This window comes from Cinclus cinclus, chromosome 17 (assembly GCF_963662255.1).
Source record: "Cinclus cinclus chromosome 17, bCinCin1.1, whole genome shotgun sequence".
Taxonomy (NCBI): Eukaryota; Metazoa; Chordata; class Aves; order Passeriformes; family Cinclidae; genus Cinclus; species Cinclus cinclus.
The window spans coordinates 12,532,460-12,553,683 of NC_085062.1; the positions used below are offsets into that span (position 1 = coordinate 12,532,460).

The window sequence follows — 21,224 nt, forward strand, 5'->3', positions numbered from 1 at the left end:
GAGCAGGGGAGTTTCATCCTGGAGAGCAGAGTGCAGCCAGCCTGTTCCCAGGCTGTACAGCAAAGTTCCCCTCCTCACTAAACAGTCTTCAGGTAACTGGAACAGAAGAACATCCCAGCAGCTCAGCTCTCTGATGGAAGAGCAGAGGAGAAGGGGGAACCTCAGAGTCTCACCTGCTCCAGGAACTCCTGCCCTTCAGTTAAGCATTTGGAAACTGGTGAACATGTTTTGGTTGGGTTTTCTAATTTAAATTACTCTACTTTGTGTCCTGAGAAGTCATTTCAGCTGATGATGTGGCAATGCTGCATGGCTAGTAACAAGGAGCTGCTATCACAGGAGCTCTCCTTCAGAGATATGATCAATTTTCTGCCACAAAATCCATTTTCTGAAACATTTTTCCTTGGAAGACTTGTGTCAAGCATGGTTACAGGGAGTAGAGCCCTCCTAGTCAAACCCCTGGGTACTCGCTGGGATGTTTCAGCTGCTCTCTGGCTGTTCATTTGAAGATAAACTACAAAAATTTTAAGAAGTCACTCATTCTTATGTTTCTTAACACCACAGTCAGGACAGCCTGGATTTGGGAATACCTCTGTAGCCTGCAGGGTGTCCTGCCCTTTCCAGGAGAGCTCACCAGCTTCTTGATGCACCTCACTCTTCCAAAGTCCATCTTTCTTCTCTAGAGCCAAAGTGTTCTAAATGCAAAGTATTCCTGTTAACTTCCAAGCTCTGTCTCGTGCACTGGTGTCCCTGTAGGGTTATTTGTGAATGCCTCATTTGCCAGGAGCTTTATCCATGGTGAGGAAAAATGCTGTTGGCATCTTTGAGAAGGAAAATCAGAGAGGAAAAGCCATTCAAGCTGCATTTTCTAAATGCAGACCATGACTTTGCTGCTGGGATTTCTGTGCTGAGAGGAGCCCAGGCTCCTGAATGCATTTGGGGAAGAGGAGCACATCTAAGCTTGTAAACTCTCCTGTTTTTTTATCTTGATGCAGCAGAATATCTGCTGTGATTATGTTGTACCCAACTTTGAGGACTCAAAGCACGTTATAAATTCAAATTGATGTTCCTGCATCTCTGACAATCCATTTAAGCCTCCCAGGAAATCGTAGGCTTTTTAAATTTTTTCCCCCCTATCTTTAATCAGGAAAATTAAGTGTGCCAACCCAAAAAATATCGAACATGACAGGTTTAATTTTTTAATGCACAGAAAGCAAGGAAGTAAAGCTGTGCCTTCGGGGAGCTGCACGTTGGCTCTCCCGGGAGCACACACGGGGCTCTGCCTGCTGCTAAAAGCTCTGCCACAGAGGTGACCCACAGCTCTCTGTGCTGGGATCCAAGGAATTGGCCTCCAGCACAGGTGAGCACTGACTCATAATGAGGCCTGAATGTCCCAGAGCAAAGCTTGCAGTGCTCAGAGACTTGGCTGCAAGCTGCTCTTTTATTTAGCAGCGTGGCTGGATTCCTATCAGTCCGTAGCTCGTGCCTTAAGAGGTTTTATCACTGTGTTTACATGCAAGGTTTCCCCCCTCCCCCCTCCTCTTGCCTTTAGCAACAGCATAGAGGTGCTGTCATTTTCCACATATAAATTTAGCTCTTCTCACCAACCTGTCTGAGAAAGGTGGTCTGTGAAAGCCTGAGCTGTTCTGAGCCACCAGATACTTCCTGGGCCTGGACTGTGATTAGTGTTAAGAAAATTGTTAACTCTGTATGGTTGACAGTTCAAGTTAAAGCAAACTGCAGCCATCTGCTGTGATAGTCATGCTCTGCTGTGCTCTGCTAAACGTGTGTTATCTGTTCTTTGCTGCTCTGTGTGCAGGTGAAGAAGCAGATTTTGGATGAGAAGATCTTCTGTCCTCCTGAAGCCTCTGTTCTGCTGGCCTCTTATGCTGTCCAAGCCAAGGTAGGCACCAAAGGATGCTCCAAGGGCCTGCTGGGGTAGTGTTGATCCAGGTGCTTTGTGGTGGAGCCACTTCCTGGGGAAGGGAAGGCAGGGAAAGCAGTGAAAGCTTGGGAAGTGAGGGGACTACCCCAGCACCACTGCATTCTCCACATGGCTGGTTCCTGGCTGCCTCCAGACATTGGATGGGTTTTTGCTTTCTCTTTCCAGGACTCTTTAGCAAATGATTCAGCTCATGAACTGCAGTGCCTGCTTGAGTGTGGCTTACTGCTGGAGCAGGTGAATTCCCTGAGCCTGAGGTTTTCTGGATCTCTCCTTCCTGCTTTTGCCAGTGTAGCCAGAGGCGAGCCAGTCATGAGACTCCTAGCTCCACTGCTCCCATCTAATACTTGTCTTGATAATTACTTTTTTCAGTGCTGGACCTCCCACATCCATTTTATTGCACTGTGAAAGGGCTTTTTGGCTTTTTCCATTATCTTGGGTTTGATCTTGGGTGTTAGGCCTCATCAGAGAGAGGGAAAAGTCAGTGTTCATTGAGTTCCCCTTGTTCTTCTGCTGCATTCTGCTCTGGGGCCCAGAGTGGGTATGTTTTGCTGAGGATTTATTCCAGAGGACACTGTTTTCTAGTTTGGGGCGTGTAGCCTTGGATGGCTTACCCAGGGCAGAGACTCCTGGGATGGAAGGAGCAGCCCAGGGTTCAGTGGCAGGAACATTCTTGCAGTCAGGGATGTAATTTCTCCCTGTGTATGCACAACATGTGCTGCTGCTCAGTTAACAGCTCCTGAAGCTCAGCTCTGGTTTGTTTGTGCAAGGATCCTGCTTTGGGAGGGAGAGGAGTAACTGCAGTCTGAGCATGGTCTAGCCACGTTGTTTGTGCAGCTCCTGTTGCTTCTGATTCTGGGTGTGATTTTGGGGGGGTTTGGCTCACAGGACTGCTCACAGGTCATGCCCTGGCTCTGGCAAGTCCAGCTGTCCTTGAGGGGTATGGCTGTGGAGAGGTTTAGGAGGAGCAGCTCTTTGCTGGCAGTGCAGGAAAGAGGGTTTGGCCCTGTTGCCAGAAGAGAGGGCCTGATCCAGGTTGGTTTTTTCCCTATGGCCATGTAGTTTTCCTCATAAACCTTCAGTCCACGCTCTGAGTAGAGCCCTGGGTGCCATGTTCTTTGATGGTGTTTGAATTCACAAGAAATTGGTGTTTTCTCCTCATAATCAGAGTATTGATGAAACCATATTTTGTTCAAGAGACTCATCAGCTGAGCAAAGAAAAGTTGCTTTTAGAAATGTTTCTGTTTGTGTGAAACTTTCATCACTCTTCTTAGAGTGCATGAGTAAACACTTCCTTGGCTTTCTTTCCATTGACCTGAGCTGAGGATACACAGGGAATGACTTTTCTGGCTGCCAAAATGAATAAACATTGGGTAAATATTGAGCTCTGTTACCTTGTGGCCAGGACAGCTCCTGCTGATGTGCTCAGGAACAGGCTGTGACTTGGTGCAGGTTGGTTGTGCTGTCCCCTTTGTCCCCTTGACACCTTGAATGTCCTGGGAAGTTGGGAGGAGGTCATACAGAGTCAGAGCAGTGCTGAGATCAGGAGAAGGTGAAGCAGGGATGACTTTTCTGCTCTTCACTAAAGGGCTTTTCTTCAGACGTTCCTTTCCTTGCTGCCCCTCCAGCCTAGGATTCCCCTTCTGCTTTCACTCTCAGCAAAGGTGAAAGCTGAAAGCACATCTTTGATAGGGAGCTGGGAAGAAAGATGTTGCAGGTCATCTCCTTGTAGTTAAGTAGGATAATGATGTCCTTCCTGGACAAGAAAGCAGGCAGAGAGTGCAGTAATTTCACTAATAACGTGCTGATTTGCATGATTAAGGGCATAATAGTCTGACACAGCAGTGTGTGTGCATCCAGCAGCCACTTATTGACAGCCAGGTGCTGCTGGTCCATCCACACCAACCTGAGACAGCAAAGGAAACAGGGGGGTTATAAAAATAACAACTTATTTATTTCTCTCTCATTGTGTTCATTTGGGGAATTACTATGTGTTTTCCCCTCCAGCCCTGTTCAAACCACCCACATGCTTTTCAGAGGTTGGAGATAGTTCAGATTTTAAATAGCTTGGAAAGATGTGGGATCAACTGAAAAAAAAAAAAGGGAACATCCAGGAGGTTCTTCTATTTTTTGCCCCTTAAATGCAGGTCACTGCCGTGCTGCAACTCTCTCAGCACTTCATATCTTGTAGCACAGCAAACAGCTCTTTAATTATTATTGTTTTCCCCCAAACAAGCAACACTTGGTGTTAATTTGTAGCTGAGCATGCCTGTGTTTATCCAACAATCTAAGCCAGGCATATGAATGTGATAAAGGGAATTCCATGTCCGATCATGAATATTAATCATACAGTTCAATTAGCAAGAGCTGAAATTCCATGACAGTTTGAAAGTAATGATTTAATTGAAAAGGCCTTTAGAAAGTATGTTTGCAAAATCATTTGAGCCAACAAATCCTGCAATACTTAAGCCATTTGTTGATTTTTGGCTTGTGAATAATTAATGTTCTCATCCAGACTCCCCTCTCAGTACAAATATTCCTCTGGGACATGACAGTATTTTTTAGCACATGAAAAGTCACATAATCCATACTTAGTCTTGGAACTCCACAGAAGATGACAACAGAAAATAATCATGTTAATCCTATTTGCTATTATTTTCATCACCTAAAAAGATTTACTTGCTGCCTGTCCAAAGTTACTGGAGTTGCTTCCTTCACCAGTGCCACATTTTTAGTGCTGCTTCCTTTTGAGGGGGGTTGAGGGGCTGTTTGCCTGCAAAGTGCTGCATTCTAAGGAGCTCCAAGACCTTGGAAGACAGAGAGTTGCTGCTGCTCTTGGATGAAGTCCGGGCTGATTTTGTTCTATTAATTGCAGTCTGAGTCAGTGTTGGTTGTTGTTACATGCTCCTTTTGCATCTGCATTGGCTCCAAATCAATATTTGTGTCTTTAATCCCCACGTGTTGTCTCCCAAGCACAGAGGTGGGATGTGTGTAGACTTTTGATGCTGAGCTCTGGTTTCGGGGCACGGTGTGATGATCCAGGCACAAAAAGGAGGCTGAGGGGAAAAGCCTCCTGACTTGTTGCATGACCATCACCAGGTGCCTCTTGTGTTTAAAAATTGTCACCATTTTGCACTTCCTGAGCTAAGGTTGCTCAGAAGAGCAGGGAGGGAAGGGCTGCCTCACTTGCAAAATGAGTGGCTCGAGCAAACAGCACTGTCTCTCATGCAGCTGGGGACTGTCACCTCTGTCACTGCAGAAGTCCTGTTTGCCAGGTGAGTGGAAGTCACAGCACTCTGTGTACGTGCCTCACATGCCTTGTTCCTCTCCCCCTGAACTTGCTGGGTTTTTGGAGGAGCCGTTTTCCAGCGTTTTTCTGCCCTCTGAGGCCGTGCAGGAGGTAAATTCATTTTCACATGCACCACAGGGACACACGGCTCTTCAATCTGTTAATAAGCAGTTTTCTTTCTCAGTCACTTTATATGCTGCTCAAAGAGATGTAAATCTAAACAAATACCAGTAATTAGTGGATGCGCTTAACAAATCTGAATTGGATTCCGTGACCCAGTTGAGCAACAGACCCTCTGACAGAAGAGTCACCACCTGCCTGAGAGGAATTTGTCAAACTCCTCTAATTTTTTTGGTACTTATTCTTTAAGGTGATGAGCAGCAACAGAGGAGCTGCCATCTGCCTAACCTGGATCACTGCTATCCATCAGTTTTTGGGGAGAGGTCTTTCTCTGTGTCATATTTTCTTTTTCCACTGTCTGGGGAACTGCAAGGACCTCTCAGCTGTAGAGTCTTGGTCTACACTGGGGGAAATGTTAATTAGGGTATGATAATGAGAATAGAATAGACAACCATCATCTAGTCCAGCTGGACTGATGGTGATGGTCATCGATGAAGCTGAAGGAAGTGGTGGAGTTACCATCCCTGGAAGTGTTCAAAAACTGAGTAGATGTGGCTCTTGAGGAACTTAGGGGTGTTCAGTCACAGGCTGGACTTGATCTTGGAGACGTTCTCCAGCCTTATTGATTCTGTGATGGTGGAAAGTTTTGTTCTGCTTCCAGCTCTGCTGCATGAGTAGAAGGAAGCTCTTTGTTTCTTTAGCAATGAAATTATGAAGAAACCCAGGTTATTGACCTTAGAGGGCACCAGGCTCTGTGCTCGTTAGGTGAAGGGGTGAGGGGGCCATGCTTACTGTCTGTCAGGGCTGGGTGTGAGGGGGTGAAGAATTTGACTTGCTCTTGTTGTTAACGGGGGTTGGGCACCGTTTCTGTTCTTCTCCCCAGTATGGTGACTACGATCCCAATGTCCACAAGAGAGGCTTCCTGGCACAGGAGGAATTGCTTCCCAAGCGGGTAAGGAGCTCAGCAGAGTCGGGGAGTCGGTGTGCAAGCTGTCCTGAGATTGGACGTACTGCTGGGACCTGTCTTGGTGCTTCTGGCTCTCTTGCTGAGGCAGGAGCAGCACTGTGACCTGGTCTCTGTCTCCCACCTATCCTAGGTAATAAACTTGTACCAGATGACTCCAGAGATGTGGGAGGAAAGGATAACAGCCTGGTATGCAGAGCACCGGGGCAGAGCGAGGTGAGCCTGTGCTGCTGGGCTGGGTCAGGGCCAGTCCCCTCCCCTGGAGAGTCCCCAGGTTTTGGGGATCTTGGGCAGGTGCTGGATGAGCTCTGCCAGCAGGTTAATCCCAGCACATCTCTGCAGCAGCCTTGGGAAGAGCTCAAAGCTTTTTTTGATGGCTCTGCTTCTGCTCTGCTGTCCCCTGGTCACTGTAGAGACCCTCAAGAGAATTTAGGAATGACGCAAAGGAAGGACTCACCTGCCTCAGGGGTCTGGGAGAAGAAACAGGGATTCAGACTATATGGCTGCCTTGGGTGGCAAAATGCTCCTTTTGGGGGATAAACCATGGATCTGAAACAGTAGCATCCCAGCCAGGGATCTCCTATTTGTGCTGAAGGGATTGGGAGGTGGACAAAGCCAAGCCTGGAGTGCTGCATCTCAGCAGCCACGCAGATGCTGGCAACTGCAGAGTGGGATTTGCTCTTGGATTTTATTGATCCTGCCAGCAAAGACAGGATTAACCTGTGTGATAGAGACAGTCCAAGCTTTAAAGCTTGGTGAGTGCTTAGGATCAGCACGAGCAGCCATGTTCCTCTCTGATCCTCCCAAACACTGTTCTGCCTGACAGAGATGAAGCTGAAATGGAGTATCTGAAGATAGCCCAGGACCTGGAGATGTATGGTGTGAACTACTTTGCCATCAGGGTGAGTTGGGTGGGTTTGGGGTCCTGTTTTCCTGCCAGGATAAATCAGCATGTCCTAGAGAGCCAGAAGAGCTGGGAGGTAGCATCTGGGGACCCCACCTGTGCTGGGGGGAGGCAGCAGCTCCTAGTACCCAGTGCTGGGTCACTGCTCAGGGCTGGCTGAGGAGGGAACAGTGGTTCATGTCTGACCCTCCCAGTGATTTCTGCTCTTTCCTTTACTCCTGCAGAATAAAAAGGGTACAGAGCTGCTCCTTGGAGTTGATGCCTTGGGTCTTCATATTTATGACCCAGACAACAGATTGACCCCTAAAATCTCCTTCCCATGGAACGAGATCCGGAATATCTCCTACAGTGATAAAGAGGTATGGATGTGTCTCACCTCCTCCCTAAGAGCAGTAAGAACACAACTGGGACTTAAAATGATTTTTCTTGGCTTCTCTGTCTGCTGTGCTTGCTCTCACCAGCTTAGCTAAGGGCAGCTCAACTCCTCCAGTTGAAACCTTAATTCAAGCCTCCCTGAAACTGTGCAGGAGTGGGCGTGCAAGGGGTCACTGGAGAGCTGGTTCTCCTCTTTGGTTTCAAACCTTCTATGTAATAATATTTTCAAAAACCCAAAATTGCTGTTGATGTGCTTAGCCCAAATACCAGAGTTCAGAAGTTAAAATCTCTTCTTTACTGCATATATTATGGTATTTATTACTATGGATATATCCTGTATTATGGAATATGGGGAGATGTATTCCTGGGGAGAAGAGCTCTTGCCATCTCATTACATCATCTTGGGTTTCAGTCTGCTGGGCTTGGCATAGCAGCTGGAATCTTTTTAGGAAGACGAGCAATTTAAGCCTGCTGTGGGATAGTTATTTATTAAATCCAGAGTCTATATATGGGTCTTTGGGATTGTTGGCCCCCAAAACCTAGTTGAGAACAGAAATGCAATTGGCTAAGGAGGGGGGACTCAGTAGTTACCCATTGTAAGTCTGAGAGCTGCTCAAAGAAACCAGCTGCCTTCATGGTAAGGAAGAGAATTAACTTCTTAATTAAAAATGGTTTTCTAATCTAAACATGATATTGATCAGGGGAGCAGCTAAAGGTTTCTCATCAGCTGCGTTTATTGCATGTCTTGTGAAGTTTTATAAGCAGTAAATCTGTGCTGGAATTGTCTCCATTTGCTTTACTCCTTGAAGAGCTTCATGACTACAAAAAACCCCAGCACTGAGTGACTTCTAAAGCTTCCCTGCCTGTGACAGTGCAGTGGGAGCTCCCAGAATCCAGCAACTGACCCTTCCATAAGCAGGCCTGTAGCACAGCTCTCTCCAGGGGGAAAAGATGCATCCCTTCCACCAGCTCAATCATCTGTGTAATCAGGTGCCCACGAACAGGCCTGGCCTGATACAAACAGGGCCAGTAGCTGGGAACAGCAGCTCTGCTGACACCACACTGGGGGTTATCCCTTCTAACTAAGATTGACTGTTCACAGGGAGCTGAAACTCCTCTCCCAGCACATTCCTGCTGCTGCTCTCAGAGACTGCTGGGGGGCTCTGCTGGAGCCTGAATCCAGGGATGTTCATGCACGTCTGCTTTTGTGAAAGTCTTAAAAGATTGGCTCTTAAACTGCCAGAGCGAGGCAGTGCCAGGGCAGGGCCCTTTGCAGGCAGGGCCATGTATTGACAGATCTCCCACTCTAATGGACACACTGTCTGCTCCAGCTCCTCAGCCCGTTATTTCTGTAACGTGTGGGGGAGTGATGGAATATGTGCATGTCTCCTAAAAAATGCCATCTTGCAGAGCACTCCATCTCTTCAAGTGCCCTTTACGATAGTGCAGAGGCTTCTCTCCATCCAAGGGCTGCATTTCCAAAGCCCTTGAGGGATTTGTGCCACCACTGGCCTGTCAAGAGAGCTGCTGTGGGAAAGCTTTGGAGAGGGTGAAGCCAGGCCATGGGTAGAGCTGGTTGGTTGGCACAGAGAGTGTAAATATGAGTTAGAGCCAGGGAATAATGGTTTGAATTGTGGGGAAGTCTTAGGACAAGACTGAATTCTGGAGAAGAAAATGCATGAAAAATTCTTCTGGGAGCTCTTGTGAGTGGAGGTGTTGGTGGGAAGGGCAGCAGCTCCTTGCTGTGTTCCTGATGTAGCTTTCCTGCCCTTTTAACTCCCTGACAGGAGAGTGCAGCCAGGTAGGAGTCAGGCTCTTCTCCCAGGTAACAAGTGACAGGATGAGATGAAATAGCCTCAAGTTGTGCCAGGGAAGGGTTGAGTTGATATTAGGGAAAATTTCTTCGTTGAAGGGCTGTGAAACCCTGGCCCAGACTGCCAAGGAAAGTGTTCAAAACACTTGAGAATGTGGCACCTGGGGACATGGTTTGAGGGTGAGCATGGTCAGGTTGATATTTGAATTTTATGATCTTGGAGGGCTTTTCCAACCTTAATGATTCTGTGGTTCCATCAGGCAGGTGAGCTGGTTCTTCTCCCTTTGGAAGCATCCTGAGTTCCTGCTGTGGTTTCCATGTTCCCTGCAGCTCCCAGAAGAGCACCTTGCCTGGGGAGGTGCTGAGCTGAACCCCCACCTCTGCAGGGTTCTCTGCAGAGGACACCAGCTCCTATGGTCCCCATGTTTTCCTGACTGAAGGAACAGTTGTCTCCTTGTCTGCTTTTGATGCGAGTCCTCCTCCTTGGCTCAGAGCCACGGGGACAGCTCTGAGCCGTGTGTCTGACCCTGCTGACCTGCTCTGAGCCAGAGCTTTCAGGAAGAATTTTATAGCTGCGTTTTTATTAAATGCACCACTCTCTGATAACTCTCTCTCTCTTTATTTTTTCCTTTTCAGTTTACGATTAAGCCATTGGACAAAAAGATTGATGTTTTTAAATTCAATTCATCAAAGCTGCGTGTGAATAAGCTGGTAAGTGCAGAGACTCTTATTTTACTGCCTGCAGCAGTGGGTTCTGCAGAGAGTATGAGACAAGGAGCTTTTGGGGCATTTCCTTTGGGAGGGAGCTGCTGCTGTGTGGTTGTGATGGGGTGTAGCAGCTACTGTTCACTGAAGGAGGGAAGGAGGAGACTCAAGACAAGCTGCTCCACAGAACCTTTCCCTCTCACCTTTGTGTTCCCTTTTGAAGCTCTTGTCTTTCAGCTGGCCTAAATAGTGGAAGCACTTAGCAAATCCAACTCCCAGCTTTGCTCAGTTCCTTTCTTCCCATGTGGATCTTTCCCACTCTGCCCTGTGTTGTAGCTCTCCCTGTTATGGGAGGCACCTTTACCAGAGCTTTTCCCCCTCTGAGGATGTTCTCCTTGGACAAGGAAGGGCTGCATTGAGCTGTCCATGTTGGAGACCAGCTTTAGCTGAGGCTCTGGATTTGGATCCGTTGTTAGGTCGCACAGGGACCTTTGCAGTCCTGGGTGTTGGCTGTGCTTCATTTTCCATAGGAAATGGGGCTTCCTCATTCTCTGCATCATCAGGTTCATAGTGCTGAAATCTTCAGAGAAGTCATTTGTGACCTGGGTTGTGGCTGCCCCATCCCTGGAAATGTTCCAGGCCAGGCTGGACAGGGCTTGGAGCAACCTGGGATAATGGAAGGTGTCCCTGCCCATGGCAGGGTGGCAGTGGATGTTCTTTCAGGTGTCTTCCAACCCAAACCATTCTGATTCTGTGATTTTTATGAAATGGAAGAAGAGCATGCAAATCAGCCCTTTAGAAAATAATCCAAATTTAGAATCCTGCTTTTATTGCCAAAAAGTTTTTTCACTCCTCTGTGTGCCCACCTTGTGCTAACCCTCCTCTAGCATTGCCACCTCCCCAGTCCTTACCAGAGAGAGAACCACACTGGGGCTCAAATCCCTTCAGCAAAGGTATCTGGAGATGCCCGAGCAAGTTTTTGATAATCCTTCTGTTTGTCCAAGTGAAAAGTGGTTTTCCTTTCTTTTTTGTTCCCTTTTAATTTATTTTTTAATCTCAGTTCCTTAAACGTACACTGGGGAGAAGGTGCAAGTTCGTCTTGAGCCTAAAGAAAGGGGGCAGTGAGAACTGGGGAACTGGGCAGAGCTGTAGAAATTTTTGTTTCATTATTTGGCCTCTTGCCTTTTTAGGGTGGGTGTAAAACAACACCCATGCTGTGCTGGAGGCACAGAAAAGTGGTCTCTGCAAAGAGCTGCTATACCCAGGAGCTGGTGTTTGGTGTGGGACCTGGTTCCCTGCCCCTCCTACAGCTGTGAGAGTTTGCAGGGTTGGAGCTCAGTGGGTGGAAGCACTAACAAACACCAAATCAAAGCAATTCTAGTGTTTTTGTGTGTCAAGAATACAAACCACCTCATTGCCATCATGTGTACAGCTGTTTCTCTCCGCTCTTCACCCCTGACTGGAACAGATTCTTCAGCTGTGCATTGGGAACCACGACCTCTTCATGAGGAGGAGGAAGGCAGACTCATTGGAGGTGCAGCAGATGAAAGCACAGGCCAGGGAGGAGAAGGCCAGGAAGCAGGTGAGCCACATGTCCCATAACCAGCGAGCCAAAATCAGAAATGCAGAAATAAGGGCTTGGGAAAGACATCAAAGCAGCTTTGAGGGAAGGTCCAGCTGAACATTTTTTAGTAGCTTTCTCTCCAGCTCTCCAATCATCTCAGCTTGGCTCTGCAGCTTGATGGCAGCTCCCAGTTTGGAATAAAACTGAGAGGATAGGAGGGAAGAGAAGCCCTGGGTGTGTACAAGTGTGTGGTAAGACTTGTGTTGGGACAGTTGATAAATCAGGGGCTGGGAAGGGGAGCTGTGCTCTGCCGTAGCTCTTTGCCTCATTTCTAATTGCAAGGTGATGGGATGCACCCTGCCATTCCAGGCTGTATAGCCTGGAATGCTAATTCCATGCTGGCCTCTCTGTGTGCCACGGGTCAGCCCGGGCGGCTGGCACGGCACGGCGGAGGCAGCAGCGTGGAGCCCACGAGCAGAGAACAGCAAATTGAATTGTATGAATCATTGTTTTCTGCTTGTAGACCTTTTCTACTCATTGAAACCCACACAGCTAATCTGAGCACTGGTGCTCAGAATATAAATGGCCCTTTGGCAGGGAAGCCACTAGAGAGGAGCAGGAGAATCCAAAGGAGTTGCTGCACCCAGGAGGGGCTTGTGCTTATGGGTCTGGGTGTTACTGGGTTTGAGTGTGGCTGCAGAGGTGCTTGTTTGGGGTGGAGCTGCTCAGCTCGAAGTGGGACAAGTCCTTTGGGCACCTCCCAAGGTGATTGTGTGGTATTGAGGTGCTCAGCTGGGCTGGAGGTGGGATGTGACTTGTCCTTCAGGCACCTCCTGAGGCAGTTTTCCCTTGTGAAGTTCATGGAATGGCAGTCTGGACTTGAGTGACTATAAGCTCTACTGGGGAAGAGGGACTTTGTGCTTCCCACAGGGATTCCTCTGGTCAGTAAGGAGTTGGCACTATAGAACCACTGGTGTTTGAAAAGTGCTCTGAGGCCTCTAACCATCAGCCCTCCACCCCTGTGTTCACTAAGCCATGTCCTTAGTGGAGCAGAAGGTCCTTGGAAGGGTGTCCACGTGCTGACAGCCTCAAGGATGGGTGGTCAGGCATTGGAATGGGCTGCCCAGGGAAGTGGTGAAGTCACCATCCCTGCAGGAGTTCAGACGTGGATGTGGCACTTAAGGATATGGTTTTGTGGTGTACACAGTGGTGCTGGGATAATGGTTGGGCTTGGGCTTAGAGGACTTTTCCAACTTCAGTGATTCCAAGAATCTTGAAGTTTTACAATCTGTGAGTTTTTTATGTGTTTGGATAACACCACACCTAAGATCCTGTGCTTATTTGGGCTGCTGGAAGAGGTGAGGGTTCTGGGAGGGAGCAGCAGCTTATGGCTTCACTTTAGCTCCCAAATCCAGAGCACTTGAGTTCCATGCAAAGGTCAGGCTCCCATGTGGGCTGGCTGCCCTGTCCTGGGCAAGCCACTGTGCTGTCTGCCTTGCTCCCTGCTCCCTCCCCAGCATCCACAGTGGTTAACTGGTTTCAGATAGTCCTATTAGATCAGGAATTCTTGTTAATGGAAGTCCTGAGCAGGATGCAGATCATAATGATAATTAATGAGGGGAACCTTTAATAGAAGGAAGCAGAACGGTTGGAACAGTGGGCGTCCCGCTTTCAGAGCACAGCTGGTGTCCAAGGAGCAGAGAAATGTGGCTTGTCTCACTTCCTTCCCTTATTAAACTCAGCAGGTCTCCTGTCCTGGCTGCAGCATGGATATTTATAATGCCCCATCCCTGTGGGGCTGGAGGGATTAAACTCAGTGTGTTAATTAGCCCAATGACTCCCTTGGGCTCTTGGCTAGTGAAGAGGCAGTCCCTGGGCACAACAACCCTCCCAGCATCTTCTGGGAAGAGCTGGCAGATCCCGATGGCTTGGATCTTCCCCTCCTGGAGAAACACTGCTGTTCCCTGCAAACTGAGAGAGTTTGTTGTATTCAGGAATTGCCAGAGGTGGTTGCACTCCTCTGAACCTCCCTCAGTGACCTCCCTGTGAACAAATGGAAGTGAAAGTTCCAGGATGCTGGCTTGGATAGCTGATCAAAAGGAGCAGCTATACTTGTTCTTCAGCCTCCTGCCACGTGCTGTGGTTTGGGAGATGCCCTCAGACTGTCCTTAAGCCCAGTCCTACTGTAAGAAACTCCAGAGAGTTAAGCTGGAGATATTGAGACCCACTTGTCCTGGTCTGCCCTGTGACTCAGCCTAGGAGGGCACTGTCTGGGGACATTGTCACCTACAGGCAGCTCCCATGGCTGTGCTGTGACTGACAGCCTGAGCAGAGGATGGGAGTTGTCTCAGAACTGGCACTTTTTAAGGGAGCATCAAAAACAGGCTGCCCAGGGCAGTGGTGGTATCACCATCCCTGGAAGGGTTAAAAAAATTGTGGATTTGGTGCCTGGGGACATTGGTTAGGGGTGGCCTTGGCTATGCTGGGGAAACAGTTTGACTTGATGCTTGGAGCTCTTTTCCAACCTAAGTGATCCCATGATTCTGTTCTTTGATCAGGTCACCCCAGTCCAGGGACGTTCCCATTGTCAGTAAGCAGAGAGGAGGCAGCAGTGCTCTGACCGCACCTGTGACTCTTTCTTATCCATGGAAAACCTTCCTCATTTGTGTTTTTCCCCTCACTTTCTCCAATCCCTTTTTCCCAGATGGAACGACAGTGCCTGGCACGAGAGAAGCAAATGAGAGAAGAGGCTGAGAGGACCAGGGATGAGCTGGAGAGGAGGCTGATGCAGCTGAAGGAGGAGGCAACAATGGCCAACGAGGCTCTGGTAGGTCCCTGGGAGGCCGTTTCCCGAGCACTGCAGCTGCTCCTCACTCTTTCCACTGCAGAAGCATTTTTGGAAGTGCTCTGTGACTGCCCTAAGACTGCTCACAGACTGATGCCAGTGGCTGGATGGAGCTATTTCGTCCTGCTGGGCTGCTTGGGAGGAGCACAAAGAGGATGATTTGGGACAGAGCCTGGACACATCCCAGCCTTGGCGGCAGACGGCTTCAGGCTTTCACGGAAGGGAGGGATTCTATGGAGCGTGTCGGAGCGAGCGGCTTGGAGCCCTGCTCCAGGGGCTGTGGGCACATTTGGGAAGATGTTGGCCGTGCTTAACGGCTTCATGTCCCGCAATTGTCAGATGAGGTCGGAGGAGACGGCGGATTTGCTGGCGGAGAAGGCGCAGATCACGGAGGAGGAGGCCAAGCTGCTGGCTCAGAAGGCGGCCGAGGCCGAGCAGGAGATGCAGCGCATCAAGGCCACGGCCATCCGCACCGAGGAGGAGAAGCGGCTGATGGAGCAGAAGGTGCTGGAGGCAGAGATGTTGGCACTGAAAATGGCCGAGGAGTCGGAGAGGAGGTCAGAGGGTCCAACCTTGCAGCTGCTTCTGCTTTGCTTCTCCCACCCCCTTCAAGTTACCCCTCTGAGTTGTCCTCCCTCAGCTTCCCACATGTGTCCAACAGCAAATGGCCCTTTAGCCCAGCTGGTTTTCCTCTCCAAAAGCCAGCTTTGCTTTTGGGTGCTTTCTGAAACCCTCCCCTGCATTCCCCAAAGTATTTAACAATGTTAATAATAACACTTAAGGGTTGTTCTTCCTCGGGATGGTAGATCTACATTCCCTATTCTCTCCTTACTCATCTACTTACCTCTCAGTTGTTTAGTTCTCCTTTCCAGCCATGAGTTCTGTTCCAGGTTAACCTTGAACAGAGACTTTCCTCCTTGTTGAAACTGGTGGTTCCACCCTCCTGATAGCCGAGCCCAGGTCCCACAGTGAATGTGGCAGTGAGCAAGTTAAAGATCAGCCTTGTTTCCTTCCAGCTGATTACTCCTCTCTGTGTGAGAACCTGCTGGGTGTCAGCCCTTCTGCTCTGATGAACTCAGCCCTTCTCCATCTTTTCTTGCCTATTCCACGCTGTGATCCTGCTTCTCCATCCTCTCGTTCCTCCTGGCTCCGGTCTGATATTTGCTGTTTGTCTTTGCAGGGCGAAGGAGGCTGATCAGCTCAAGCAGGACCTGCAGGAGGCTCGTGAGTCAGAGCGCAGAGCAAAGCAGAAGCTCTTGGAGATCACCAGCAAGTCTTCCTACACAGTAAGAGAGATCTGTGTTGTAATTCCAATTCCCTGCTCTCCTGTGTAGCCTGGAGGAGCCTCCTCTGTCCCAGCCATGGAGGAGGCTGAGCTGTCTCCTTGCTGCTCAGAAATCCTGAGCAGTGCTTGCCCTTTTCATCCCTGCATCTCATCCAGCAGAACTTTACTATGCTCTTTTTTTTCCACCCACCTCTTGCTATGAGAGCAAAGGAGCTGCTGGTGAAATTAAAGCAGCAAATTTTAAACCAATTTAGCAGCTGTGTCAGAGCCACATTGCCAGCACGTGTGGAGTGCACTGGCTTAGCAATAACCTTTAACATAGGGTTAAATATGTCCTTATTCTTGTTAGGTGGGATAAACACTGCTCAGAAGCTGTAAATTCATTCTTTGGGCATAAACTGGACCTTTATGTGCTGGAAAAAAACTTAGTTGAAGGGAGATTATTCCATAATTGTCCATTAAGAGGATTTCACACCTTCCTCTGAAGCATCTGGTCCTGGTTCCTGCTGGGCACTGAAAAGCCAGACTAGATGACCATTGCTCTGACTTCTCTGGCAGTTCTTCTCTACTTCCCTAATTGTGCCTGCAAACCCCATCAGGTGCCCCCATCCCTGCAGCTCACACCTGTTCCTTCCTGGTCTGGGGGAAGGAGAAGAGCATCAGCAATAGGCTTGACATGGGAGTTATGGACGCACCAGCACTGAGGTTTGAATTTGTACCTGCAGGCTCCTTTCGCCTTTCACTGGAAACTTTACAGGAACAGATTAGAGAGGGGTTGAGATGAAGCAACTTTTCATCCTGATTCCCTGGAGTTCACTGCAAGAATATTTGGAAGCTGTTAAAAATAACAGTAATGGAAAATAATCAGGTGCTCTTAGCTCTGGGACACTCAGTCAAGTGAGTGGTGGATAAAGCCCAGCTTTGGAGTGCTCCTCCTTTTACAAGTCACTAGAATTCTGGGATGCATCATCTTCTTAATTCTCACTTTAACATATGCACAGGGAGACACTTGTCCTCGTTGAAACAATGGAACTGTGTCGTGTGGCTACACCAGCCAGTGTAAAATTTGGGCAGCTCTTCCACATCCATGTTCCCTCGTGTTGCTATGTCCATCCTTAGTGAAACCAGCAGAGCTCCAGCTCGAAGCCCTTGTGCCAAAATCCTGGTGCAGGGGAGCAGCTGGGTGGCTTTGCTCTCTGTTCCCTTCCTGTGGAATTAGAGCCTCATTAGGGGAATGTTGTGGGATTGCATGGAGCTCAGCTCCACCCCTCCAGCTGCATCTGCCTGGAGGCAGAGCTGCCACTTCCAGACGCATGGTCCTCTGCCTTCCCTAAAGAGCCCTGGTCTTCCAGACATGGCTGCCAGTGCCTGGTGGGAAGGGAAATGCTTTTTTCCTCCCCATTTCAGTGGCTGGGTCCCTCATGTGGCTGCTGCTCCTCCTGTCCCTCTGCCTGCCCTGGAATGAGGGCTGTGCTGCCCAGACTCCATGGCTATTGTTTTCCAAGGTCAGGAGGAGACTGGTGTGACCAGCATGTCCATATCCAGGTGAAAACACCTTGCTGGCTCTTCCATACTCTGTTACACTTCCCTGGATTGCCAGCACATGGAGGGACCCTGTTTTGAAAGCTGTTTTTGAGAGACTTGAGTTCCTCAGCTCTAATGAACGCTGCAGGATTCCAAGTTTTCTCTTCCTGAACAAGGGTGTAACATTGGGCTTGTTCTTTTCCATGGTCCCAGACTTGTGCTGTGTCGTCCCCTGACACTGGGAGCTCAGCAGGGCTTCACAAGAGCTAGAGAGGAAGGAGGGAGTGGATGGATGTAGAATCATTTAGGTTGGAAAAGACTCTTAAGAGATCGAATCCAATCCCTGACATCTGTGCTGCAGTAAAGGAAAAAGAAACAGTTAAATACATATACTTTTCAACTTTACAGTCTCCGATGCTGGTTGTTTAAAGCTTGTTTCAGTGTCTTTTTAGTCCTTGAAGCCCAGGCTGCTTTTATAATGTCACTGGTAGGTGATGCATGAGAAGTGAGATGTGCATCTGAGTCTCAGGCCGTCAGGGCTTGGAGAACAGCTCATTCCTTACGGACTTGGCTGCAGCTCTTTGCTTCCCTCAGTGCCCTTCAGGTGCCAGATAAAGGCAATCACCTTCTCTCTGATCCTGTGGGAGCTGTAAGTGGTTGGTTTGGGCTTGCCCAAATTCCTGAGCAGCAAAATAAAGGAAGTGGCAGCACCAGGAGGAGCTTGCCCTGCAGGGGAAGCCTCCTGACCTGCTGTGTCCTCCTTCTGGATCCTCCTTCTTGCTCTGTATTCCAGAGGGATCCAAGGCATGACCACTGCCAGCACGGTGCTTGCTCTGTTAACAGCAGGAAATTGCTGTAATGCAGAAACAGGGCTTTGCAGTTTGTTTCAGGTGAGGAAACACATATGGAAAAAGTTCCCTCTCCCTTTTATCATCCCATGGCTCTGGATTAGAAATAACAGCACCTTCTGCAAGAGCTGCCCAGGATTGTTGCAAATGGCAGGGAATCTGCAACAGGAATTCTGTCCCTCTGCCCCACGCTGGTGAGACCCCACCTGCAGAGCTGCCTCCAGCCCTGGGGCCCAGCTCATGAAGGACCTGGAGCTGCTGGAGAGAGTCCAGAGGAGGCCCCAAAGATGCTCCAAGGGCTGGAGCCCCTCTGCTCTGGAGCCAGGCTGGGAGAGCTGAGGGTGTTCACCTGGAGAAGAGAAGGATCCAGGGAGAGCTCAGAGCCCCTTCCAGGGTCTAAAGGGGCTCCAGGAGAGCTGGAGAGGGACTGGGGACAAGGGCTGGAGGGACAGGACACAGGGAATGGCAGGAATGGATGGGATATTGGGAAGGAATTGTTCCCTGGGAGAGTGCCCAGGCCCTGACACAGGGTGCCCAGAGAAACTGTGGCTGCCCCTGGATCCCTGGAAGTGTCCAAGGCTTGGCTGGACAGGGCTTGGAGCATTCTGGGATAGTGGAAGATGTCCCTGTCCATGGCAGGGGTGGCACTGGATGAGCTTTAGCATCTCTTCACACCCAAACCATTCCACGATTCTGTTAAATGCTTTGCTCCAGCTATCAACCTTGTGCCTTGGAGAGCCCTGAACCCGCTCACTCGTTGATTTTTCCATACTCTTCCTCACTCCTACTGCTCTCTGGCTTCTCCACCAATTTTTAGCTTGCTCCATGGCAGAGTAGTGCCAAGGGAAGAGAAGGAAGTAATGGCTGTAGCAACCCTGATAAATTGGCTCAGGCCTTAATGGCTGCAGCAACTGAAATTCGTGCTCAACTGTTACTGCTGCTGTTGGGAGTTTTTAAAACAAAACCCAACAAAGCTTGTACTGAAAAAAAAAAAACAAGCAAAGGTTGTTTGAAGGCCAGCGGGCTGGCTCAGATGCTCCTGACTCCCCTGTGCTGCAGGGACAGGAGAACCTCAAGTGGGAAGGGCTTTGGGAATGTCTGTGTTCCTTATAGGGAAGGGACTTGAATGTCAATGGGATGCAAGTATTTAAATCAGTTAAGTGCTTTGGCAGACCTGTCCCCTTTCCTTCGAGACTGGAATTTAGGTACTGAGCTGTCCCTTCCAGCGCCTGCTCCAGAATTAATGTGGCTTTGTTCCGTGCTGGCAGCAAAGGGGGAGGAAGGAGTTGGGTTTCCTTGTCATGTGGGTCTTAACTCACCTGGAAGGCTCCAGCCAGGCCAAGTGCAGTTTGAGGCACCCCCTTGTTTATGCTTGTACGAGGTGTTTGTGTTCCAGCCTCGCTGGTCGATGAAATGTTGTCCCTCTCAGATTTGTCCGAGCTGGGAACGAGCCCTGGCTGTTTGTGAATTCCAGTCTGGTGGTGAGGGAAGAGGCAGGTTATTGTGCAGAGTAAATCTGTCACCCCAGTGCTTACAGGTCTTGCTGAAGAGGAGATAACTGAAAACACTGCCTGGAGTATCCCAAATAGGAGAAATGAGGGAAAGAAAGAGCCAATGGAAGCTCAAACTCTCGTTTGTTAGAGCAGGTACCCAGCAGTGCCATTTCGGGTCTGGGCACGTTGTTTTCCTTACAGGAATCCCTTAATTCAAGAAGGAGCATCCAGGAGGGAGGTGGGGGATCTTTGGGATGCTAGGCTGGATTTCTCAAATCCCAGAGCAGGGCTGAACAGGCTGGCAGCAGCTGTGACTCAGCCCCATCTGATGCTGCTGTGCCACCCTTGACGTGTGCCCTGTTTGCCACCTCATCCAGCGTGCTGCAGGAGCAGAGCCATGACTCTAGCAGGCTTTTCCTCTCCTCCTAATGAGCCCATTTGTTAGAGGTGTGACAGAATTTTTGACTGAGAGGAAGAAGGGTCATTTTTTAGGAGAAGATAAAATCTGAGGGCCTGGCAGTGTGTGTCACTGGAGGATAGCAAAGCTTTTTGCAGGAGGAAGAAAGTCCCAAATCCTTGCTCAGGTGTTCCAGGAGTAATTTGCTGTGTTATCTCCATTTCCAACCGAATCTAGAATTGGTTTCTAAACCTTTGGAACTGTAAATTACTGAGGAAGTAAAAATGGGTCAGTGCATCTCCATGGACCTTGCTGGAATGGCATCCTTGGGGTCACATTGGTCTTTGCTCAGGCTTTGGGGAGCTGTGGAGTGCAGGACTCTGCTGTCACACGGGGTCTTACATTGTCTCTGCTCACAGCTTGAACTTTATAAACCTGATTGAATGTTAAATAGCAGACAGATGACTCCCAAGAGGCAGCTTCTGTCCAACTTAAAGTGACACAGGAGTGATAAAGCCTTGATTTTACCGAGTTTTGTCAATAGATTTTGAAGCCAGATGGTATTTGTCTCCTCTTTAGGGCTGCAGAGTCCTGGAGGAGCAATGGCTTTGAATTGAGGAGCAAATTGGGACTGGAGCAAGGGGATTTCTAGGCTGATCTTGTGCTCAGAACTCTGGGCTCATGTGTTGCTCTGATTTTAAGTCAGCGTTGCAGAACGTTTGCTGTAGTGACACTTGTGTGGCCCAGAGTGATTAACTTGTGCTCTCTCTTCAGCAGTCCATGAACTCGAGTACCACAGCACTGTCCACTGACCTGCCAAGCTTCAACCTCATCAGTGAGAGCCTCTCTTTCGACTTCAAGGATACAGACATGAAGAGGCTGTCCATGGAAATAGAGAAGGAGAAGTATGTGGCACTCATTCAGTCTGGGCTGGGCTGGGATTTGTGCTGGACATGAGCCAGGTGTGACCAGGAAGGTCAAGGGCACCTGGGCTGTGCCAGCCCTGGGGTGGCAGCAGGAGCAGGGCAGTGCCCGTTCCCTGTGCTGGCACTGCTGGGGCACCTCCAGTGCTGGGGCAGCTCTGGGCCCCTCCTGACCAGAGAGACCTGGAGGGGCTGGAGGGTGTCCAGGGAAGGGAACAGAGCTGGGGAAGGGGCTG

The 21,224-nt window shown here is 49.3% G+C and overlaps 1 protein-coding gene across 11 annotated transcripts in view; it reads left to right on the forward strand.

The window, feature by feature from the left end:
• Window positions 1-21,224, forward strand: part of NF2 (NF2, moesin-ezrin-radixin like (MERLIN) tumor suppressor) — a 47,367-nt gene that overhangs the window by 13,436 nt on the left and 12,707 nt on the right. For 7 of the 11 annotated variants that reach the window (XM_062504142.1, XM_062504144.1, XM_062504145.1 and 4 more), the window contains 11 exons: window positions 1,817-1,900; window positions 6,232-6,300; window positions 6,446-6,528; window positions 7,139-7,214; window positions 7,441-7,575; window positions 10,041-10,115; window positions 11,578-11,691; window positions 14,378-14,500; window positions 14,858-15,075; window positions 15,699-15,804; window positions 20,843-20,970. In XM_062504142.1, the coding sequence (XP_062360126.1) occupies window positions 1,817-1,900; window positions 6,232-6,300; window positions 6,446-6,528; window positions 7,139-7,214; window positions 7,441-7,575; window positions 10,041-10,115; window positions 11,578-11,691; window positions 14,378-14,500; window positions 14,858-15,075; window positions 15,699-15,804; window positions 20,843-20,970 (1,211 nt within the window). Of the gene's footprint in view, window positions 1-1,816; window positions 1,901-6,231; window positions 6,301-6,445; window positions 6,529-7,138; window positions 7,215-7,440; window positions 7,576-10,040; window positions 10,116-11,577; window positions 11,692-14,377; window positions 14,501-14,857; window positions 15,076-15,698; window positions 15,805-20,839; window positions 20,971-21,224 lie in introns of all 11 variants that reach the window. The other 4 variants (XM_062504146.1, XM_062504150.1, XM_062504149.1 and 1 more) reach the window with 2 other exon arrangements.